This window comes from Cyanidioschyzon merolae, chromosome 20, assembly GCF_000091205.1.
Source record: "Cyanidioschyzon merolae strain 10D DNA, chromosome 20, complete genome".
In the NCBI taxonomy this organism is placed as follows: domain Eukaryota; phylum Rhodophyta; class Bangiophyceae; order Cyanidiales; family Cyanidiaceae; genus Cyanidioschyzon; species Cyanidioschyzon merolae.
Window position 1 is genome coordinate 527,328 of NC_010146.1, and position 23,706 is coordinate 551,033.

The 23,706-nt window shown below is 56.0% G+C and overlaps 8 protein-coding genes across 8 annotated transcripts, besides 1 other annotated feature; 4 read left to right on the forward strand and 4 right to left on the reverse strand.

Annotated features, from left to right (window-relative positions):
- Nucleotides 1–289: 289 nt before the first annotated feature.
- On the forward strand, nt 290–1,675 carry CYME_CMT209C (succinate--CoA ligase, mitochondrial precursor; the record flags this gene model as incomplete). The annotated part of the gene is made up of 1 exon (XM_005539177.1): nt 290–1,675. One exon carries the CDS (start codon nt 290–292, stop codon nt 1,673–1,675), a length of 1,386 nt encoding a protein of 461 aa, XP_005539234.1.
- Nucleotides 1,676–2,936: 1,261 nt separating this feature from the next.
- CYME_CMT210C (hypothetical protein, conserved) lies at nt 2,937–4,487 on the reverse strand (the record flags this gene model as incomplete). The annotated part of the gene is made up of 1 exon (XM_005539178.1): nt 2,937–4,487. The coding sequence occupies one exon, from the start codon at nt 4,485–4,487 to the stop codon at nt 2,937–2,939; it is 1,551 nt and encodes a 516-aa protein (XP_005539235.1).
- Nucleotides 4,488–5,177: 690 nt separating this feature from the next.
- On the forward strand, nt 5,178–5,903 carry CYME_CMT211C (similar to U3 snoRNP component Utp11p; the record flags this gene model as incomplete). The annotated part of the gene is made up of 1 exon (XM_005539179.1): nt 5,178–5,903. The coding sequence occupies one exon, from the start codon at nt 5,178–5,180 to the stop codon at nt 5,901–5,903; it is 726 nt and encodes a 241-aa protein (XP_005539236.1).
- A 278-nt stretch (nt 5,904–6,181) lies between these two features.
- CYME_CMT639C (hypothetical protein) lies at nt 6,182–6,826 on the reverse strand (the record flags this gene model as incomplete). Its single annotated transcript, XM_005539180.1, has 1 exon — nt 6,182–6,826. One exon carries the CDS (start codon nt 6,824–6,826, stop codon nt 6,182–6,184), a length of 645 nt encoding a protein of 214 aa, XP_005539237.1.
- Nucleotides 6,827–6,936: 110 nt separating this feature from the next.
- Nucleotides 6,937–7,490: a sequence feature (possible transcribed region).
- Nucleotides 7,491–11,067: 3,577 nt separating this feature from the next.
- Nucleotides 11,068–13,797, forward strand: CYME_CMT213C (hypothetical protein; the record flags this gene model as incomplete). The annotated part of the gene is made up of 1 exon (XM_005539181.1): nt 11,068–13,797. The coding sequence occupies one exon, from the start codon at nt 11,068–11,070 to the stop codon at nt 13,795–13,797; it is 2,730 nt and encodes a 909-aa protein (XP_005539238.1).
- A 388-nt stretch (nt 13,798–14,185) lies between these two features.
- On the reverse strand, nt 14,186–16,219 carry CYME_CMT214C (RNA cytosine methyltransferase; the record flags this gene model as incomplete). Its single annotated transcript, XM_005539182.1, has 1 exon — nt 14,186–16,219. The coding sequence occupies one exon, from the start codon at nt 16,217–16,219 to the stop codon at nt 14,186–14,188; it is 2,034 nt and encodes a 677-aa protein (XP_005539239.1).
- Nucleotides 16,220–16,872: 653 nt separating this feature from the next.
- CYME_CMT215C (hypothetical protein, conserved) lies at nt 16,873–18,402 on the forward strand (the record flags this gene model as incomplete). Its single annotated transcript, XM_005539183.1, has 1 exon — nt 16,873–18,402. One exon carries the CDS (start codon nt 16,873–16,875, stop codon nt 18,400–18,402), a length of 1,530 nt encoding a protein of 509 aa, XP_005539240.1.
- A 2,604-nt stretch (nt 18,403–21,006) lies between these two features.
- CYME_CMT216C (isocitrate dehydrogenase, cytosolic) lies at nt 21,007–22,485 on the reverse strand (the record flags this gene model as incomplete). The annotated part of the gene is made up of 1 exon (XM_005539184.1): nt 21,007–22,485. One exon carries the CDS (start codon nt 22,483–22,485, stop codon nt 21,007–21,009), a length of 1,479 nt encoding a protein of 492 aa, XP_005539241.1.
- Between the last annotated feature and the right edge of the window lie 1,221 nt (nt 22,486–23,706).

Sequence of the window (23,706 nt, forward strand, 5' to 3'; positions counted from 1 at the left end):
GCGCCTCTCCTGGGATCCGAATTGTCGATCACATCATGATGCTGCGCGTGCCGTGTTCTCGCGGAGGCGTCCGGGCGTGATCTTGATGCGCACGCATGCGTGCGGCAGCAACAGGTACAACATATATGATGATAAGTCAATATTGTATCATATGGATTCGCCCATATCGCAAAATGTACAATACACGACATTATTATATATTCTTGTAGCTTGTGTCACAGCGCCTCGGTCTCATCGAGCAACCGATCGTTGCAGGCCCGTGAGTCAAGCGCACTCGTTTGGCGCTTCTATGAGGCGTCTGCTGCGTGGTCCGCTGGTGGCGGAGCTTGCCTCGCAAGTCTCCAAACTAGGATCCCGCAACCAACACACATGTAAGCAGTTTCAACAAGTACGTTTCCTCAACATTCACGAATATCAGTCGCAAGCGCTACTGCGTTCCTATGGCGTGCCAGTACCGGCAGGCGAAATGGCAGCCTCGGTATCGGAGACCGTTGCGGCGGCTCGGCGTCTGCTTCAAAGCCCGCGAGACGACGTTGTGCTCAAGGCGCAAGTTTTGGCTGGAGGTCGAGGTCTTGGCGTGTTTCAACCGTCTGGATTTCGAGGCGGAGTGCACATCGCAAGTACCGTGGACGAGGTGCAGCAGTTGGCAGGCAAGATGCTCGGCCAGCAGCTGGTTACGAAGCAGACGGGCGCCAAGGGTCGACCCTGCCAGAAACTACTCGTGGCGAAGCGTGTTTACGCCCGACGCGAAATGTACCTCGCGCTTCTCTACGATCGGAAAGTACAGGGGCCGCTGGCGATCGCGAGTCGCCGCGGTGGAACTTCCATAGAGGACATCGCCCGAGACACCCCGGAGAGCATCCAAAGCATACCGCTTCCGCTGCCAAAGCGCGGAGAAACCATGGACACCGCAACTGCAGCACGAATAGCTGAGTCACTGGGCCTGTCGCGGCAGCGTTCGGAGCGTCTTCACGAGGATGGCGTTGCGCTCATTCAGAATCTGTATCGATTGTTTCTCGAAAAGGACTGCACCATGGTCGAAGTGAACCCGCTGACCGAAACCCCCGACGGCGAAATTCATTGTGTCGATGCGAAAATCAACTTTGATGACAACGCTGCTTTTCGACAGCGTGACATTTTCGCGCTCCGCGATACAACGCAGGAAGACAGCCGCGAAGTCGACGCTTCGCGGTTCGGTTTGAACTATATCGGCCTAGATGGGAATATTGGCTGCATGGTCAACGGAGCAGGGCTTGCCATGGCAACCATGGATATTATTAAATTGTACGGAGGAAATCCGGCCAACTTCCTGGACGTTGGCGGTGGCGCCACCGTGGAGCAGGTCGGTGAAGCGTTTCGGATCCTCAATCAAGACGCCCATGTCGATTCGATTCTGATCAATATTTTCGGAGGCATCATGCGCTGCGATGTCTTAGCGCAAGGTATTGTGGATGCAGCAAAACGTGCGCAAGTTCGGGTGCCGCTGATTGTTCGGCTCGAAGGCAACAAGGTTGCGGAAGCCAAAGAAATCATGCGTCAGAGCACTGTCAGAATCATACCTGCAGATAACTTGGATGAGGCAGCACAGCGGGCCGTGAAAATCGCAGATATCGTTGGACGAGCGCGTGACGCAGGCGTGCAGGTTGAGTTTCGCACACTGTCCTCTGGAGCATAGCTGCTTTGATAAAGCAGCAGCGTAAGATGCGACCTCGAATCCATATGTCCAGTGAGCGCAAGACAATACGCAGGATGAACGAATGACATCGGAAAAGACTTCAAATACCTCCAGATTTATGAATAGATGCCACATATGAGGTAAGCATGACGCTGCGGACGCCGTCAGAGCGAACGTGTTGTCTCATACGCGTGCAGTTCCGCGTCAGGCGAAGCACACGGAAGCTCTGTTCGAGAACGTGCGCATCGCTGGGTCACGGAAACCGTGCCTGTATCATTGGGCGCACGAAACGGATCTCAAGTGTCGTTGGCTGCGTGCTTTGTGCCTGCCCGACTGCACTGCCGTGAAGCTTTGCGCAATGTGTATGAGCAATGGATTGGCCGAGAATCCTGTAGGTGCGAAAAAGCCATCGCACAACAGTAAAAGAAGTATGGTTCCTCTTCAGACGCTGCTAGGTTCCGTTGGCCGCAAACGAGTCGTCCGCTTGGAAGCCAGGGCTTCACTCGACATGTTCTCTGGCGCTGAGCCAATCCCAAGCGCTCGCGATGACGCTGCACGTGCTGCCGTTGTGGTCACACGAGAGAAACAGAACAGTCTCGCCGTGCCGCTTTGGGCGTCAGCTTGACAGTCCGTGCAGGTACCGTGCAGGTCCCCAGCTCTGCTTCAGAGGAATGAAGCGATGCATGATGCATGTCGTCATGAAGACCGTTTATCATTTGCACCACCGGTATCTCAGGTAGATGCTTTGCACATCACCACAACCGACGTGACTTGTCCACCGGACGCTCATGAGGTTCAAAACGCGTACCCTGAAAGTACACGTGAGCGCTTCCCTGAGGCACCGCCGAAGCGCGAGCACGCCCCGCATCCAATCTTGCTTCAGTTGGGACTTGGGCTGCTTGCACGGCGCTATGCAGGCGCAGCGACGCGCTTGCGAACATCTGCACTCGCTACCCGTGCGGTGCAGGTGCCGTTTGCGACCCCAGTAATCGCCGATCACCGCCATGCTACTCATGATGCTCCTGGAACCGACACATCATCATCTTCTTCATCGTGATCATCCTCTTCATCATCACAAGGATGGAGCCGACCGAACCTGCATCCACCGATGTACACGTCGCCTCCGCCTACCTGATACGATTGCGCTGTCAATATGCCACCTCAAAACGATCGCCGCCCTGCGATAAGCGTACACGCATCTGGATCTCCACCGCGAGGGACGCATCGATTCTCCAAGTCCATGCGAGAGCGTCCAGTGCAATCACACTGGAACTTGAAATCTCTCGCAGAGACTTGCAAAAGTGTGCGCGCGGATAGCGTCCTGAATTTCATCAAAAAAGGCCAAATATTGCTGAATGTTATGGAGAGAGAGCAGCATTGGTCCGAGCATTTCGTTGACCTGAAACAGATGGTACCAGTATGCACGCGTATACGTTCTCCCAATGGTGCAACGGCGCGCGCTCGCTGCTGAGCGGCAAGTTTGGAGTATTGGTCGCGCGTCGTGTGCCCAGCGGGGGTCACGCACACTCGTGTACAGCAGTGGATCAGAGGCTTCGCTGTCCGCCGCTTGAGACTCGTGGAATAGATCGAGTGCGTAGCAGCATTCCGCCATCACGAAGGGGTAGCGGCTCTCGAGTACATCGACGCCGCTGGAAACGAGTCCCAGAACGATTGCTGGCGATCCGTCGACAAGCCATGCAGAGCCGCCAGTGCAGAACACCGGAAGATTCTTCGATGTCGCAGAGCGAAGGTGCTGGACCATCTTAAGGCACTGGCGCAGAACATCGAGCATGGGCGCTCCACCATTGCCCAAGCCAACCAGATTGAAACCAGCAACCCGGTCGCGGTATGCGTTAGCCAGCTCCAGAGCCCAGCGTGAGGTCCCTCTGTCGAACTCCTCGGATCTGGAGATCGGAACCGAGAGCAGCGCATGCCCCGGCGTATTGCGAATGGCAGCGCAGCGCAGCGTATGCGTTCCCCATTGCTTCGTGCGCTCTGCAGGCAGCGTGTCCACAGTGCCAATACGTGGGTGCGCATTGGCGCCAGCGTCGAGCGCGTAACCCGTTGCCTCCAAGAGATCCCTTCTGTCTCGATCAGCTGGATCGCTACTGTCTGGTTGAGGCCAGCTCGACACCTCATACAGTGTCTCGTACAGGTCACAGCGCATGGCCTGCTGCAGGTCCAGGATGCGCTCCGGCGTTACTGGCATGCGCGAGCCACGCGTGTCCCCGAAGAGGCCTTCAGCGACGATCCTATGCGCCTCGTTTGCAGGCAAGCGCTTCCGAGTCGACCGATTCTGGAACTGGACAACCTGCGGATGTCCGTCTTTTTCAAGCATGTCGAAGAGTGCAAGCGCTGATCTCATGGAAAGAACAAGCGGGCCAGGAAACGCCTGCCAACTGCATAAATGACGTGCGTCTTTTTCAGCATTCAGCTCCAAAAACTTGGCACCGTCAGGTTCTTCGGTGCCTTTGTAGTTCCAAAAGTCCAGTGCGCTGACCCCAACGCAAAACGAGCTCTGAGAGTGGTCATCGTATTCCTGGGCGGCCTCGTTTGAGCCTGTCGATACCGGCACGCGTCCGCAAGTGGCGTGAGCGCCCGCCCCAGCGACCCGCAAGCAGTACCGCTCCAACAGCGTGTTTGCTATGCCCGGCGTCGACCCGCGTACAGTTGGCAGTACCCAAGTGGGTGTCACAATAGAGCTGGTTTCTGGGGTGCCTGTCCCATCTGTAGCTGCTCCGGAACTCCTCGAGAGCACGCCTAGACGCGCTCCGGGAGTACTGTTGTCAGCGGAAAGCACCTCGAAGTGCATTCGTGTACAATTTGCTTCCGATCAGCTTCTACCAACGCGTTTTAAGGAACCTCAACAGAAAGTCACTATCCTGGAGAAGTATCGCGCTAGACACGTCATTTTCCTCGCCAGCACTGACTCTGGAAACTGGGTGAATCTCAGGGGAAAGTATGAGTGCTACAAGCTCAGTTTCCAAGGAGCGCTCAACCCGCTCTCAACGCTTCTGCACACTGGCGAGGGGTGCCAGCGCGTCCGCGTCGACGCCGCTTCCAGCTGCTGTCCAGCGGTACTTTGGTGCGCGTTCAGTGCGGCGCAAGCGACGACCCCAAGTCTCTTTGTGCGACGCGGTCGCTGAAGGAATCCCTGTAGACTGTTTTAGTACCTGCTACTGGAGCAGTGCGAACCAGTCGCATTTGCGTTGTCGTTAGCGTGATCGCTCGATAGGCTGCCGCTGAAGCGCTCAGTGGACGCTTCGGCTCACGGTTACAGGGCTTCTGCGCACCGCATCGCACCGCATCAAATCAGGCACTTGCGTTTCCCAGTTGCCAATTCTCGAACCCGAAACCGGTTGTGCTTGTGTGATCAGTGGTCTGTAGGCACGCACCGTCTTCTGCGAGTGTCAGTGGCCGCCTCGACAGCTGCTCAAGGTGCGCCAAGCAGTATCCAGCCGAGGCTCCGAGACCCGTACCCAGACTCCTCTATTCCAGGGACATGTCGCTCGAGAGCGCCTTTCGTAAAGCGTCGCCCAGAAGGACGCACAGGGAACGCGCGCAGCCAAGGGGCCGTGCGAAGCTGGGGTTGCTCGAGAAACACCGCGACTATGTAGAACGAGCCCGTGCTTACCACTCGAAGCAGCAACGGCTGAAAGCGCTGCAGCAACGTGCAGAGTTCCGCAACCCTGATGAGTTCTATTTCAAAATGCTCCGACTACCGAGCAGGGACGGAAGGATCTCGGTACCACATCCGAGCAAGTTCCGTGGCGCGGATGCCACCGAGGATAGACGCATGCGCCGCCTCGACGCACAGACACTGCACGCGAAACTTGCACACGAACAGGCGGAGTACGATCGACTCGCAGCGGAGTTTCCACTTGCAGCTGCCGAGGTACGCGTTTCTGCCAGCACTCGAAACGCTGCGGGAGCCCGTGCTTCACACACTCGTTTTCATCCAATGACTTGTGTGCCGCTCACAGAGCACGGTGACCGAGGCCGAGCATTCGGCACAGGTCGTGACCCGTCTGCGGGCGATGCAGCGTTACGCGCACAAGTCGTCGAGGATTTAGGGCGCCGTGCTCAACGCATTGAACGTTTACGTACACTTACGCACCAAGTGTGGATAGAGTGCCAGATTAGGGGCAAGGGTGCCAAGAAGAAAATTCGCGATTACACTGGAAAACGAGCTGCAGTTTACCGATGGCAACCCGAGCGGAAACGATGAGAATGCCCAGCAACAGTCTCAAGCCTCCCCAGCCTGTCAAGGTGTCCCTTGAAAACGACGATATGGGGATCCACGAACTAGCACGCAGTACGAGCTTCTGCTCACGCAGCAAACAGCCTCTGTCGGTCTAGGCAAACGCAGATATCAGGCAGAAGCACCCATAAAGCTCGGATTCTACACTAGAAATACGTGGGGTTCCACTTTCCATACGTACGGGCATCAGATGGCGGGCGTTGCGGACGGGCCGCACGAGTGCGGGCAACGCCCTGTACGTGTCCTCAGCGCCGTTTTCCCACCGGAATCTCTATCTTTGGGGAGCCTATCTCGTTATCTCGTTCGGGCCGTGGTGACTGCGAGCCCACTATGAAAGTTTCAATCAAATAGGTGAATCCAGCAAACTGGGCGCACCCCGCGAGCATACCTTGTACGCCCTGCTCCCGGCCGAAGACAGCTCCAGAGGCACAGGCCGCGATCACCGCATTATACTTATCCTGGCGTTGTCGAACCGTGCGAGAGAGACCAAGACCAAGGCTATAAACACCGCCGAATAACCCCCAGGTCATCAGGAACTTCCGGCCTTCCGAGCGTGCTCCCTCTAGTGTTCGCCGCGAGAACGCACCGTAGACGAGCCCCGCTAACCCGCCCATAACACCCGAGGCAACACCCTGCGTGAACGTCTCCACCGCAACAAAAAGGAGCTTCTCACCGATGGGCAGTGCGTCAAAGTCCACGACGGGCGCCGCAGTGGCGGAACTCGGCGCCCTCGTTTCTTCTGTTGTCTTGGTACTCGACGTCCCGCGACGAGCGACGAGTGACTTTTTCCCCCGGTTTCCAATCGCTCTCATATTCGGCGACATTGCAGTAGCACATACGCCTCGGATCGAGCCAAAGTGACGAACATTGCGACTTGGATGTTGCAACATGGCCTAGCGTTTGTGGAGGCCTGCAACGCACCCTGGACAATCACAGGCGCTTGGAAGCACGCCGCGACTAGCAGACAACACACGCCGATGCAGCGTTCTGGTCGAAGCTGGTTGAAGCGGGGCGTGCTCTGGGCCAGTGAGTGTACTTCGCTGCTGCCGCTGCTGCTAGAGGTTCGGGTGCTCCATTCCCCACCGAAGCGCTTGTCCTGAACGCGAATTCCCATGCAAACCTCGCAGCGTGAAGCACAGTGGCTATAATAGCTTGTGGTTGGGTGCTTTCGCGTCGAAGGGCGCGTTCCGGGCGACCGCTGAGGTCTGTCGAAAAGGACACCAGCCCGTGGATGCCTGACAAAGAAGCGCTGCATCTATGCTCTGAATAGGGTTTCTGGTGTCCCCGAACGCTATAATGGTTGTCTCGCTGTTGTTCGTGTCATAGACAAAACGGCGAATACTGTGGATGCTGGTTGTGAGGTACAGGTCGTGACGCCTGCACGAGCGCGCGACGCTTCCTTACGATACCCGCTGTCTGGTTCCGAGCGCTCTGCAACTGGCTATGGCGACTGTACCACGCTACCCACGGTTCCGTGCGATACCGGGTGTCTGATGCCAAGCGCTCTGCAACAGGCGATACGGCTGCTGCAACGGGCGCGAGACGGCAATGTCAGATGAGAAAGGAACGCTGAACTGCTCGAATAGTTCCTTCATTGCGATTGGTAACGCAGCTCCTATTAGGTTTACAGCCACGAGATTCGAGGAATAGCTGTAAGGACATACGGATTCGTACTTAGGTTAAGGATTCTCGTTGGTTTCTCCGAGGTCGCTCATTCCAATCTATCCGTTGGAATTCGTTTCGTCACCGGAATCAAGGTGATTCGCGATGCCCACGAACAAGACTCCCTACAATAATGTGTTTTTTACTAAATTTGTACGTTGAAGCCTCCGCTCCTCTCAGCTCCTTTCGGATAGAACGCTCAGATGACGCATTTTTCAAGTGTTTGATCGTTCTGTTCAGCGGCAACTCGTAGGCACAGCCATGCGCACCACCGGAATGATGATGAAAGAAATCGATGTCGTTTCTTCTCGACTTGTTCACGAGTTCATGTTGAAAGTTCACTGAAAACGTCATCTCAAATCATCCATTCCGCTCAGAAGAGAAATCCTCCTCTGTGTCAATCGCCGAAACTACTTGCGACAGCTCAATGATAACTCGCACAAGATACGCCGAAAGCGGATTCCGCCTCCTCTCTTTGCACGGGAAAGCATTCCGGAGACGTACATTAGTCATCGCAGCGATTGCTTCTGGAGTAGTGAGCGTGATCACCTTGTATGAAGGGCGCGTAAACGGATCGACCGTTCTCGACTCGACCTCTAGCCGGCATTTTTCTTACCATTCTTGTTCTATCGTGGATAACATTTCGTTCCACAAATCCTCTATCGAATTGGACGGCGTGCGCTTGCTCGTGCATCGGTCAGAACACTCGATGCAGAGAGCCCTGGAGAAGCCCGAGATCGTCACAGATCGACAATGAGTGCGAAAAATAAACAAAACACACTGAGAGAAGCTCTGTACACCCCGCCGGCGCTTCTATCAAGCGATGGGGCAAGCGTTGACGGGCTCTCACGTGGCCCTCCACAGATGACGTCTATTGGGCAAATAGGAACACCTGCGCAAAATCAAGGAGCGTGGGTGCGAAACGCGCATCGAGACTTGATATAAAAGTAAAAAACGTTGCAAGCGAAGCCCAGATTGCAGCTTTTGGCAGTGCATCGAATGCGTCGACACCAGCCGAAAGCAGCAAAATCGGGCCCTGAACGCGACTTTCAAAATCCTTCAACTGCGAACATCGGGAATAGAGTGAAACTAGAGACCAGCGTATACACAGACGGATATGAGAGAGCGGAAACGGAAGTAGTTGAGGAAAAACGCTCCGGAAAGCCACTCTTCATGACCTTGGAAACAGACCCAACATTTTGAGTCTACATCCGAGGTCGGTGCGCGGATCGACCCATGCCTCGCTCCGCTTCCATTTCATTCATCGATTCTGCGATTACGACGATAGCGTGTATGTCGATAAACCGACCTGCAGACGCTTCGCAACCTGTTTTGACCGGTTGCATGGTATCGATTTCAGCTTCTCCTCGTAGACTTCGACCCGGAGAGGCTGCCCCATGAAGTTTGCTCGCGCCATCTCCGCAGGTGTCGTCCTCTGCTCCGTAAAACGTCTGATATTTATTGCAGCATTGACGTCTCGATTCACGAACTCCATGCGTTTTTTTGCATCTGGTCGAACTCACCTATGCAAGGATAGCGGAAACTCGCGCCACCTGTCTCGTCTTCGTCCTGATGACGACGTACTTTTCTCACCTATGTTTGCTCTTCTTCTTAGATCCATGGTCGGCGAGAAGAGGATTATTTCCGTTACTTCTTCCAGCCGACGACACCGAGCCTCCAGACTCCTCTACCTAGATGTCCATCACTTTCCTGTTTTAATTCCAAAACGAACCCACGTGGAGCGCTTCTGTTATAAACCGCTAAAAAGCACTTGAATACGCTCACATGTGGGTTGAAACACAAACGAACGTAAAATCTATCATTTGCTCTGACTTCAACGCAAAAACATCGTGTACGTTCGAGCAGTACGCTAATGAACAGGATCGTGTTTCCCCGCGACGGCGAGATGCACGTCCTCTCTCATGCCTGCCAGATATGGAGGTGCGCGTATCGAGTGCGCTATATAGAAAAAAGAACAGAAACGAACCAGTAATTAGCACGAAATATCGATTTCTTTCCTCCTCAGAGCCAAGCGTTAAACGGGGAAAATTGTCCATGTTGCCAAGAGTTTATCTTATAGGCGGCAAGTCCCGCGACCTGGACGCTTCTGTCGGGCCGGTGATTCATGCTCCCACCAGTGGCGGGTGCAGTGGCGAGATCTGCGCAGCTCGTCCGCAACGCCGTTTATTCGGGGATTAGGGGCAGATCGGCAGCGTCTGCGCATCGCCCTGGTCGCTGTGGACTCCTAGTATGTCGTTTCGGGTTACTGCAGACAGTAGGTCTGTCTGCGAAGCTGACAGGCTCCCAGCATGAGGATGGACGCCAACTCCACGTCAGGTGAAGCATTCCGCGATCCGACACCCTCAGTGGTGAGGCGAAGCCGTTCCATCCCCGTGTGATGCATCCGCATCAGCGGTTGAGACGTTGCGGCGGGTGCCTCACACAGGTACTCGGCGCACGATAGAACGTACCATACGACCAGTGCATCCGAAAGGAAGCATCCATGATGGAACATGGAGCTAGAGTGAAGAGCATTGAGCGTTATCATTTATTTCCATGCATATCCCGCGACCTGGGATCTCCATCGTCGACGCATGCGTTTTTCCAACGGAACATCGATTCGCAGCATCTATGTGGACTTTGCTATCCATAAATCAACAACTATGGGCAGCATCGAGAGCCGCCCCCGTGGACGCGCAGCGGTGCGTCAGCGTCGTCGTCACCGAAATCAGCGGAGGATCCAGCGCGGCTCCGCCCAGATACATCCCCCGAAACCTGCCAGGGACGCGTCGATCCTGAGCACCAGTGCCTCTTCAGGGCGCGTTGCTATCTGGTAGACGTCGGTGCCAGTTCGCACGAGCCTTCTGGAAGCACGCTTATCCGTACACCGAATATACGGGAAGCCGGTGGCGGATGTATACGCGCTTCTTCCTGTGTGGCAACAGGCTTCACTGACACACGGGCGCTGTGTGGAACGAGGATCAACAGCGGCGGCGGCAGGGTGTGTGACTAGCGCACCGCTGCCAGCAGCAGCTTTTCCTGCAGCCGCTCGGCAGTGGGGTCCTAATTGGGGTATCGCTAAGCAGCGCTTTCCAGGAATCTCTGAATCGACGATCATATTTCTGTCGCTCCCGAACGTTCGCGAAGCAACCCGAGCACGTAGCGGCCGCAACGAGCGCAGAAGCGCAAGCGGCAGCTTTTTGACAGATTTCGGGACCTCTGCGTCGGTTGTGCGCCGTACATAGGTCGTCATTAAGTATTACGTGTGACAGAAAAGTCAACTTTAGAGGTGAAAAACCTCCAAACGACACAGACACACACAGACAGACGTCGAAGCACTGTTAAGACTGGTGTCTTCACTTGGCGGACTGGGCTCCCGAGTGAAACATCGGGTAACAGCCAATTTTTCACGGACACAAGTGCACGACACTCTTAACCGCTGCGACTTGGACCAGTGTTGCGACCGTAAATGGTGCCAAACCAGGCACCAGCGTTACACTGGCCACCGCGAACCATCGACGCGTCCGCACCGTCTTCTTTCGTGTTCGAGACGAACCCTGCGGGAGTCAGCTCCGTGAGCGACCTTTTCACCAGCGATCATGATGTCCCGTTCCCCGATGGATCGGGATTTCTCTTCCCCAAGACGCTGCATTCGGCGAGTACCGAGAAAATACTCGAGCCGCTGACACAGCTACACCCGACAGGGCAGAGAATGCCGAACGAAGTACCTCTTCGATCTGCATCCGCTGACGGCGGTGTTTTCCCGGGCAATGAGCTGTTTATAGCGGCAACAGATGGTAGGGAGCTTCCGTCGGTGCCTGGTCGTCGACGCCTCGAATCTGAAGTGGACGAGCTTGCGCAGTTGATCAAGCTCAGCAACGAGGAGCATCGATCGGTGCAGCAGCTGCTCCAAGCGGAGCCGTTTATGGGCAGCACATGCGCTCTCGCCGAGGCAGATGATACCACCGCCGATGACCATGCAGGTTTTCTGATCAAGAATCACGGGTCGGACTCGACGTCTGACTTGTCGGCGCTGCTGCTGACACCCGCTCGCGGGACAAGAGCGCCCACCATGGCTAGCCCTGGCACGCCGAGTCCACAATCGCCGCGCAAGTCGCATGCGCTGGCATCGCCAGCAGCCAAGGAGCAGGTCACCGCGTCGCCGCAGGCATTTGCACCGAGTCAGGGGTATCTAGGGACGTCCGCTGCGGCCCGTGTGAGAAGCAACCAGCGTCCCGATGCCAGTCGCACATCTGCAGCACGCAGCGTCGAGGGCCAGCACCGCGTCGAGCCCCAGAACGAGTCCACTGCGAAAGCACGCCCACGCAAGTCACAGACAGAGACGCGTTTTGTTCACCCAGAGGTGCATCTACCAAATTCGGGCTTAACGACGCCACCGGAATCTCCCGGAGCGAGCCCGAGTCAAGTACCGGGCGTTCGTGCAGCGTCCGGCAAGAACGCGCTGACATTGCCAGCGGAGAGCGTGCCCTCGAAGCGTTCCGAGTCGCCGAGTAGCGAGCAGAAATCACCTTCACCAAAGTCGGATGGAGCTGGTACCAACGGTGCAGCGGCTTCCGTTGATGAATATACGCTACGCAAACGGGAAACACACAACTTGCATACTCGCGTCTCGCGGAAGAAAGTCTCGCAATGCTTCGAGCGACTCGTGACCGTGCTCACTGCCGATTGTGCAGTTGAGGAATCCGAGTTCATTATTTGCAATGAACTGGACGGAGCCTGCATCCCGGAACAAAGCATGATCTGCGCCTGCTGTGGACTTGACGGCTGCATGCGTCAGGATTGCAGGCAGTGCAAAGCGCCCACAAATACGTCCACAACTAACACCAATAACCAGCACGCAGCGCCTGCCTCGGGAGTAGACACACCGCCCAGTGTCGCTGCCGGTGACGTGTCGGCGGATAACGCGGACCCGAAAGCGCTCCTCACTGCGCCCGGTACCTGTTGTGGCTGGCGTGACCGTTTCATGCCACGTCGGGAGCGAGCCAGGGCGCTTCGAGCGCGTCTCCGTCATCGCGCAGAGACGCTCCAGTACGCAACACAGACCATTGTGCTGCTGCGTCGACAGCGTCGCTCCCTGGAACTTCTCCTGCTCCACGAATCGGAGTCGTTTCGGCGGCTCTGGGTGCAGCATCTGGTGGAACAAGTCCAGGGTGGTCAGCAGAAACCTCAGGATGAGCAAGTCGTCATTACAGAATGCTGCAAGTCAGTGGTACGCGCGGTGCTCGAGCAGTTTCACTGGCCATTTGGGGAGCTTTGGATGCTTGGTCTTCCGCCGCCGTCGACCGACACCGACAACGACAACGAGAAGGAGGCCTGCGCGGAACAACCCTGCGTTCGTGAGGGTACCGCGTCAGCGTCGCAGCGTCGGCAATGCTCCTGGGATACACTCCAGCATCAAGCGACGCTGATCGTGCCGCCACCTGCCGAAGAAACCGGGTATCTGGATCCATACTGGATGCTAGCGCTCCGTCCAGACAAAGCGCAAGCGACAGATCCACCTCTGCCCGATCTACTTGAGCGTCCCAGTGCCGTTTCCGAGGCGCGACTCGGTACCGAGCGTGATCCAGCCGCTCCTCCCGTTCGTGGAGATTGCCCAGCCGACTCACCAAGCACACTCCTGTCCTCTAGCGGGGTATCGAGTTGCAATGCCGCAGACGATCCACAACCGATGGCAACGAGTAGCAGCCGCTGCGCTGGCGGCTGCTCGGAATCGCTGACGAAACGCGAGCCCAATCCTGAACTGGACCAGAGCGCAGCACTGCTCACTGATCTGGAGTGCTTTGCTACTGAGAGCAAGCAGGTCCTTGCCCATCCATCGACGACGGATATCCAGAACCTGGTGCTTCGAGATCAGCGAGCTATTGGTGCCCGTCTCCGGGCCGGTGCGTTTGTGGAGTTCGACCCCCGGAGCGGCTCGGAGCGCACGTCCATCGCTTTCGAGAGAGCGCCGCTCGCACGGAGACACAACTTGCGTTGTCTGGTGGCGATACCGCTGCTGACCCCGGTTCACAGCGCACCGGACAAGCGTCCGCGTCTTTCCAGCGCCTCCGAGTCATCGACCAGTATCCGGGGCGTCGCGGTACTGGGTCACGTCGAAGCGGATGCCGCTGTGCAGCCACTGCTCCAGACACTGGAGAGCCTCTGGCAACATCTCATGGCGACGTTGGCTCGTGACTAAAGCGAGCGTCCATTTATGAAAAACTCGTCACAAGCATGACGAGTAGCGCGGATCGCGAACATAACAGGAAAAGCGGTTCACATTGTGGTCGAGACTGCGTCCAGGTTGATCCACAACAGACCTCGGCTCTCTCGCTTGCTTCTGGTGCGGTTCCGAGTGCTCCGAACGGCGACTCGCTGGGCAGCTGTGGTAATCGAGTGAACGAGCGAGCGTATCCACCGCCGTTGCACCAGAGCGTTGCCATTCGCACCCGGTGTACCTTGGTGTCGAAATACGGTTGCTTTCTGGAGGCGTCCAAACGTGCACCGCAAGCGCAAACCGCCGTGCCAGCGCTCCATGTCACCACACCCAGTCGAGGTTTTATGGATGTTCAGTGCTGCCCACGGATTCAGGACGCTGCGCTGCTTCTTCGGCGTACCAGGCGGCGGGTACGTCCCGGTTCAAGTCGAATCAGCACCGGTTCATCGGCTTCGACGCTATCCAGACGTGGCGACGAGGCCGTGAAGTCTGCTGGCTTGGGTGCTGGTTCGGCAACATGCTCTGACGAGGAGCCTGCGCCAGTTCGACGGCCTTGTCGCTGGCGTTTCGAAGCAGTCTCCGGTGAAGATTCCTCTACAGTTCGCGATGTCGACGCCTTGGTCGTTGTGTTGCTCTCGGGCAATACGCGGAGCTTACAAACAAAGAAACCATCCATGTTATGCACATGTGGATAATAGCGCCGTGCCTCCGCGAGGCTCGGGTGAAAGCGTTTCTCCCGAAAGCGGATGAAACCTGGTAAGCCGAACGGGATACCTGTTGAGACCACTTTCACCCGGGAACCCAGTTTGCGCAAAACATAATCGACTACTTCCTCATTTTCGTCGACAAGGATGCTGCACGTCGAATAGACAACAACGGCTCCCGTCTCACTGCGTGGGTTGCACGCATCGACCGCTGCAAGCAGAAGTTGTTTCTGGAGGTAAACGCAACGTCGAATGCTCGCTTCATCCCGTGTGTGTTTGATGGATGCATCATGTGCGATGACCCCAGTACCGGTACACGGTGCGTCCAGCAGCACTCGATCGAAAAAGTGACGGAATCCGCCGTGCTCAGACGGGCTCCCATTCGCCGACTTTGAGAGCGTCCTTCCGTCCAGGCTCATCACGACTGCATTCGGTACACCGAGACGTTGGAGGTTCGCAACGAGCGCTTTGCAGCGTTCCCGATTCACGTCGTTGGCAAAAAGCAACCCCGTACCTTTCATAAGCTGCGCGATATAGGTGGCCTTGCCGCCCGGTGCTGCCGCCATATCCAGAATCCGTTCGTGCTCGCGCGGTGCGAGTGCCATAACGGGTAGGAAACTCGCAGCCGCTTGAATCATGTAGTAGCCGGCCAAATATTCCGGTGTTGCGCCTACCGGTACTTCGCTCTGGTAAACAGTGAGCCCGACAGGCGACCAGGAGCCGACGGGATCTACATTCATGCCGCGAGCAATGAGCGCCATTGCGAGCCGCTGTCGCCGCACTTTCAGCGTGTTGGTGCGAATGACCAGGGGTCGGGGCGACTCGTTCGCCTCTATAAATGCAAGCAGCTCCGTAGGCGGGAAGAGTTCCGCAAAACGCTGTGCTAGAGAAGGCAGGTAATCGTACGCTGCGCAGATCATTTCCAATAGCTCGGTAACCAGCTCTGATCTACTTCGTGCGCCTTTCCGCTGGGGTGCGGGTTCGCTCAGCTCTTGAACGCGATTCTGAATCGCTTGTTTCAGTTCCTCGAGGTGTCCTGGACGCATTGCTGCTGGTGCTGCACCTGACGTCCACGCAGCAGCATCGTTCGCATCGAGATCGTGCTCAGGTTCCTGTGGAGAGGCCTTCGATGCGGCATCTGTGGCAGCGTCAGCGACCGCAAGCGGCTGCGTGGCCGCATACTGCCGCATGTGCCTCGCCAGGTACTCGTCTTCGTCTTCAGAAGTACTGACTCCATCATCTGTAGCATCACTGAGGTGCGTTACTGGAAACGCGTACCGCTCGACGTCCTCGGAGTCGGTCGACGCGTGGAACGGCTCCGGCGCCACCGTCGACGCGTCGAATGACCCTTCTTGGTTGAACGCGAGCCTATCATCGTTTTGAGGCTTCCGTTGAAAGATCGACATATCCTCTGAGTCTGAATCGGTTTGATTCGGGTGCGCTGTTTCCGACGCAGCTGCTTTTCGCTTCGCGGTATGAGCAGGCAGCTGCTCGCGAGAGGCGTCGCGCAGTTTTTCGTCTGGTTTGCTTCGAGATGGAGCGCGCAGCTTCCGATCTGCACCGCTTGGTACTTGAGAAACTTGCTTGATCTCATGACGCTTCTGTTTCTGCCCCAGACGGAGTGCAGACGCTGACTGAACGCCCGAAGCGCCGCGTCGCCCCGCGGTGCGCTTCACTCCCGTAGAGAGGCGCCGAACCATGCCGTGTGCGAGTTGAACAAAGCGGAGACCAGTTGAAACCTGGAAACCCTTTCGGAAACTCTAGTGAGAAGCGTGCGTGCTCGCCAGCGCACGCCGATCGGTTCCTGGTTAGAAGCGCGTCGCTCAAGCGGTTATAATGGAGCGGCGAAGGAGCCGCAGGTCTGAGCGCCACCCCTGGGTCCCGTTTCGAGTGAAAAGCGTGCAGTGCTCTGCGCTACCTTGACAGCAAACGAGTAGCTTTTCAACGGAGGGCAACGAATCGTTTTCGGTGCTTCAGAGCTCCCTCGAAAGACTATCACGAACCGGCACCAGTGCAGTGCGGTACACGGCGGATACAGTTCCATAGAGCGACACCGTAGCGGACGCCGGCGGTGCCCCCCGGCCGTCGTGGCATGTTTCAACGAGGTCCGAGTAGAAACGACCTCTTTTTTGACTAGTGCTGCACGTTTCCCGGAAGTTTCGGGGGGAAAAGTCAAAGTCAGTGTTCTGATTACTGAGGATCGCTTCGGATAGACGTCGTCAGAAAAGCTAAGCTGTACCTTTTGGGTATCTGTAACGTTCTCACCTTCCGAAGTGTCCAGTACGACGTTGCAGTCCTAGACTTGAAAGAAACCGCTTTCGATCTCGGCTTGCTCTGCAACGATCGCCGGCGGATGATTACCACTCTGTTTTGGGTACCCCGCGGGACAGCAGCAGCTGCTGCTTCTGTGCCTCTGGAGACTGCAAGTGAACCTGACGACGCCGCATCGCACTCGTCTGAGGACTGCTCAGACGGAGAGCGCACCAGCGATGCTGCGGAAGTGGGCCTTGAGCAGGTGCTCACGCTTCCAGACGACTTTTGGGAGACTAGTGATCCAAACTTGCACAAGCACAAGCTCGACTGGGAGCAACAGGACATTGAAGATGAACGCTTTCAGCAAGAAGACTGGGTTCTGTTTGCGGGGCGTCTCTACGAGGACGACAGTTGCGGCTTTGAGGTATGCGTCGTGGAGCGCCCTGATGTCGAGTGCTGCGCGAAGCCGCTCTCATGGGAGGCGATCGATACCAATATTTACGTCCATCATGATGGCATTCTCGCAGCACCACCGCTGAGCAGCGCATACACGGACTATGATGGACGTTGCCTTGCGGCAGTTGGCACATTTGCACCCACTGTAGAGCTCTGGGATCTCGTTCAAATGAATGCAGTAGAGCCGTTGATGATTCTGGACACCGTGGCTGCCGCTCAAACGAGCCCCTCTCTTGGACACAATGCCGCAGTAAAGCAGCGAACGCGAAACGCACAGCATCGCTTGACCCGGGATCTCCAACGAAAACGAAAGCGGCCCAGTGGAGATCGTAGCCAAGGCGGCAGCACCGCCGCTTCTGCATCTGGAGTGCTTTGTCTGGGCTTTCATCCCCGAGAGAGATGGATGCTCGCTGCCGGCTCTGCGACTGGTCATATCCATTTCTGGGACATTCGCGACGGAGCCTGTGTGGTGACGCTCCCCGACCTGCATCGCGACAAGCCACAGGCGCTGGCGTGGCACCCGCTACAGCACAGTCTTCTACTCACCGCCGGTTTCGATCGACGAGCTTGTCTGGTGGATTTACGAGCGCATTCACTGCATTCAGCGGCTTCGGGAGAGATCCAGCTGACTCGAGACCCCGAGCAGGTACTCTGGCGCTCCGAAAACCAATGCCTGCTCAGTGACGAGGGCGGCTCCATTAGCGCCTTCGACATTCGCCGGATCGGGAAGACGGAAACCGCACTGCTCTGGAGCTTTCAAGCTTGTCGAGATCGGCCAGCATTGATGACACTTGCACCAACGGTTCCGGATATGTTGGTGGTCGGCTCCACGGATGGCCATTTGCGGGTCTATGATCTCTCGATGCTGGAGCATTGCGGTGGTGTCTCGGCTACAGAGGCCTCCAAGGCACCGCAGTGGACGCCACTCGCTCAGGTGAACGCACATGCAGGCGCTCTGTTCGCGGTGGAGTCTTGTCCAGATGAGGTTTTCGGCTTCGGGGTGGCGTGCGGGGGCTCCAAGGGCATCTTGACAGTTGTCGATGTCGCTGAGAGCGCTCCGCAAGTTCTCCAGCACTTTCGTGGGCGCGCCTCAAGATCCGCTGCTGAAGTAGGTGCTCGTCTAGCTTGCATCGATTCGCTGGAAGAATCCGGTTCACTTGACGTCGACAAGTGACCGAGGGAGGCAGCGCTCAGCGCACAGCAGGTGCGTTTGCATACTGCGATCAGGGCCGCGATGTCTATAACTGCACTACTGGCGCTTGCTCCGTTTGCGATCAGTGTATCCGAATCGCACTGGTATACCTGTGTATTGAGAGGCTCGACGGTCATCGTAGCGTATCACGAGCACATATGCTACTCGTCGAAAGCTGCAAACTCGTGATTTATGCGTCGTGCGCGTGTATCCTTCGCTACTGGCATGAGGCTCGTCTTCAAGCGCTGACGCTAGGGCTTTTGACGCATTCAGCGTTCTGGAGATACCGCCTGATAGCGTGCGTGCCGCTGGCAACGTAGTCCCTGTTGCCACCCGTAGGCGGTTGGGTTCCTCGAACTCGCTCAGGCATCCGAGCTGGCGATCATTGTCGATTGTTACCGACGCTACGCATGGGAAAAGCCGACCAAAGGCTGGTGCCAAGAACCAAATCGTTGCGAACGGGGAGTGCTATTCGCCCAGACAGCATCACAATCGGAAGCACCAGCAACACCGGCACCTGAAGGCATTTCGTGTTCCAGGAAAGCCATCTGGGTGCGTGTTTGTTCGAGTTCCTGGCCAGCAGCTTTGCTTTATCGGTTTTCCGGGCAGCCGCAAGCCTACCAAAATACGGGTTGAGCTCGCTCTGGGGCGATCCGCTACGCTGCAGCCTTGCGAGCTGCAGGAATCCGTTTGAAGACGCAAGCGCTACCAGCCACAGACGGAGGAAGCGGTGTGAAGCGCTGCACGTGCACCGCTCCTAACGCCCAGGAGCACAAGGCCGTGGAACAAGCCTTCCGTCCTGTCCCTGCAGTACGAGCGAGCGTTCGGCAATACACGTCAACAGAAGGATAAATGTTTCAAAACCATGACGAGTAAATCTATATACCCATGCGCTGACGCCTCCCGGAACTTTTTGACCAGCCGCCTGCTATCGGTCTCAGTTTCTCCTTGGACACTTCGAGACTTCGAGGCTGTCCGAGAACGTTCACCTGCGTCAGCTCCGCGGGTCTTTTCATGAGCTCGGCACATCGTCTGATATTGATGGCGGCATTAAGGTCTCGGTTCGAAAAGCCCATGCGCCTATCGCCTCTGCTTGAAGTCACCCAGGCAGGGATTCCCAGAACTCGTGCCCGCCGTTCCATTTGATGCTCTGTCAGCGCTCCCTGCTTTTCTATCGCCGAAACGCTTCGCTGCCTTTTCTCCATATCGACCTTCTGAAATCTACATCTCAGCTCATCCCTTAATTTCTCTTAAATGAACGCACTTGTTCTTTAGATACCCAAGTGGGAACCTTCCCTGATCGACACGGATATGCAGAAGAGGGGCGAGGTGTGCCCCGGTGTGTCAACGTTTGCTGAACGCTTCAGCGATTCGTCCAGAAGAGCGATGATTACGTTTCGCAATAGAAGACACTCCTTCGAAGCGGTTCATCCGTGGACAGTGCGGAGTAATGGAAAGCAGCTCTATTTCGACCGAATCGGGAAAAGCGAAAACTCAAGCGGAACGGTGAAGTGCCACGTTGGTCAATGGAAGGACGTCTACAGATTTCACGGGAAAAGTCTTCAATGATTCGATCAAGTGGTTGGTTCTGTTGTATGTGCCTGCTGCATGAGCGGAACTGAGGCCGCCGAATGCATCCACCGCAGCTAGAACAGACGATCATGGCCTCGTTCTCTTCGAGTTCGATCCTACATACAACAGGTTCGTTCTCCGCCAATGCCGATATACGCCCCGACCGCTTCATCCGGAGGAACTCTCATCGACTGGAAAAACAAACCGACTGGCCTGTGCTTTATGCCGATAGCGGGTTCCAGGAATTCTGCTGTTGCGATTTCGTTCTAAGTTGGTCGTGCGTAAACTAGGACTTTTTTGCGACTGTATCCCGATGTTTTCAGGACCACACGAATTAGCTGGTGACAAACAGAGACGCCCTTGGCGGCGACGATCTTCGGTTTTGCCTTCCGCAAAAGGGGATCAACGGGTTGTTTTTGAAGCATCGACCGCAAGCAGTCTCTGAAAATATCGGTTTCTGGCGCGAAGCGCATCTATTGCTTTGTTTCAGTGTTCCTCAAACGTCTGCCTACTGCGGTATTTCTGAGCGCAATAAGGGATGCAGTCCTCGTTACACTGTTCAGTAAATATTATATCCTACAGACAACTCGTCTACAATCCATAAACTATATCGCATCGTGATTTCGATCCTCTGCTATCCATTGCGGCCGGCGGGTGCAACAAAATCGTCATGAAATACTGCAATGCTGAACGTGTCCGAGTACTGTCCTTATCAAGGCGGAATTGGACGCATCTCAGTCGGCTTTGTCGACGCTTGTTCACACTGATGACGAGCATACCTTTCGCTGCAGTGACGAGCGAGCGCAGCGCGTGCCCGCGGTGCTTGTCAACTGGGGCTCCGTGGCACGCGCTGACACCGGCATCGCTTTCATTGTCCACATGCGACAAATCCTTCATCGCAACGATCTCATCGAGTCAAGGGATCGAATGTCTCCGTTTACCGTAACGCAGAACGTTGTCTCCAGATCCAGTACTGCTTTACGGGGGCGTCGAATTCTAAGGCAAGCATCTCCCCTAGATGCGCTGCTGGGGTGCTGCGGCATGCTCCTGCAGCATATGCACGTCGAGGCGCTGCTGGACGGCATCGATAAACTCCTCTGTATTGAGGTAGTTTTCCCGTTTGCTGCCCTGTTCCGTCCCGTACACTGCAATCGAGAGGTCCTTTGTCATCTTACCATCCAGGATTGTCTCGATACAGGACCGCTCCAACGCCTCAGCGAAATGTGCAACATCCGGGGTTCCGTCGAGTGTCGCCCGATGGGCCAGGCCTCGTGCCCATGCCACAATACTAGCAACGGAATTGGTACTCGTTTCCTTTCCCTGCTGATGGAGTCGGAAATGTCGCGTCACTGTGCCGTGAGCCGCCTCCGCCAACAGCGTCTTGCCGTCCGGCGTAAGCAGGACGCTGCTCATGAGTCCCAACGAACCGTAGCCCTGTGCTATAATGTCAGACTGCACATCTCCATCATAATTCTTGCAAGCCCATAAAAACCCACCCGATGACTTTAACGCTTGAGCAACCATATCGTCAATGAGGCGGTGCTCATACCAGAGCGCGGCCCGAGTGAAGCGTTCCCGATAATCCCTTTCGTACAGTTCCTGGAAAATGTCCCGCCAACGTCCATCGTACACTTTGAGAATCGTATTTTTCGTGCTCAAGTACATTGGCAGCTTCCTCCTTAACGCAAACTCGAAGCAAGAGCGGGCGAAGTTTCGAATGCTTTCGTCTGTATTGAACATGCCGAGAGCGACGCCGCCGCCGTCGGTGCTCGACGCGAACTGGTGCACCTGGCGACGCTCGAGCTCCATGCCTTGGGCATCCAAAACTCGCAGCTCAACGCGACATGCTGGCGGCACCCGCAAGTCCTGTGCTTTGTACTGGTCTCCGAAGCCGTGGCGAGCGATGACGATCGGTTGCTTCCAGCCTGGCACAAGGCGCGGAATATTCTCAACCAGGATCGGTTCGCGAAACACAGTACCGTTTAAGACGTTCCGCAAGGTACCGTTCGGCGACGGGTACATGCGCTTGAGATGAAACTCCTCGACACGTGCCTCGTCTGGTGTTATGGTAGCAGCCTTAACCGCTGCGTGATGCTGTTGTACCGCTCGTGCTGCTTCCAGGGTAACGCCGTCGTCCGTAGCGTCTCGAACGGGTAAACCCAGGTCGAAATAAACGATGTCCAGATTGAGGTACGGAAGAATGAGTTTGTTCTTGATCAGGTGCCAGATGACACGCGCTTGTTCGTCTCCATCAAGCTCGACTATCGGATTTCGCACTCTGATTTTGGAAAAAGCAGGTACGTTCGACATGTTTGCACAAAGGCTTCGTCCTGTTGTTCGCCTCAAAAACTTGGGAAAGCAGTGACCCCGTCTTCGATTACAACAACAATTTCCCAAGGACCGGCACGGTGCAAAACCTGTTCGTTTCCACGAGCCCCCGTGGCTAAGAAAAGCACTCGAAAGCGCGCAGCAAGCCTTCCTGAGCACAAGCATCGATGATGGACGAGTGAGTCTGGCGGGTTCGAGAGATCGCTGCCGCGCCGGCTTGTGTTCGCTGGAGATCAAGCGCGCAGCAGGCTGCTGCTTATGGGGTGGTGGTATGGTTGAAACGGGGTTTCGGATAAGTGTGGCAGTGATGATGATGATGATGGTGATGGTATACCAGCTTTCATTGGACACTTGGCCAAAGCACCGGACTATGATGCAGCGACGGGATTCGCATGTATTTCGTAGCGTGCACTCAAGTGGAGAAATTTTGTTTTGTTGCACTGGATCGGAGAAGGGGTTTCAACGGCCTTGGTGATCTGATGAACCGATACGAGTCGGATCTCGGCTTGCGAACCTATCGGTGGATAGGCAGCTCACTGCACCGTGCTGCAGCATACGAAAGGAGCGTGCTAGAGCGTCCAAAATCGGATGACGCTGAACCCATGTCAGACTGGAATAGAGCGGGTCGACACGAGCGACCTGGGCGTACACCATAGATACTTGATTTCATTCGATTCTCATCAACACCAGCTTTTGCGAACCTTTTTCGTGCGACTGCTTCCTTTTTCTTTTTCATGTGGATTGCTCCAACTACGCAGGTACTTTTCGTATCGAACGCTTGCTTGTCAGCATACGCAGCTTCGCGATGCAAGGACAAGTCCCGACTTGGCCGCTTCAGGCTCTAATTGACGTCCTCGAAGCAAAGACGGTCGTTGCGATCGATGTTTCGCTTGACAATTGCATTTTTATTTGTGTACAACCTGGGTGCAAGCTTCACAGCAGCGACACTTGGCAGTGCGCAGGCATTCTATACGTATATCGAGGCTTCTCACGCGCCGATGGCTGCCTCTTGGCACGGGCAGGCGTGCTTCATTGCTCGGAACATGACCTGGACAGGTACAGAGGGCTCTTCTCAATGCCTTTTCACGTTTCCGTGGCTGGCCCTGAAACCCACAATCACCGGCGTGCTCTGGGCGATGCTCGCTGCGAGCACGTCGCTCCATTCCATAAAGGATACATGGAACGCTAGCTTGTCCATGATGGAACATTTCATGGAAAGACAATACTGGTTCGCAAATGAGTTGAGAAACTTTGATCCGTCTACGTCCCTTCGTGCAAAACGGTGGACTACGCCCCACTGGAAGCGATCGCTGTAATCACTCTAGTCCCAGTGCATGAAGCTTGTAGTCTTTCGAGTCGGTGATATTCCACGCACCTGGGTCTGGA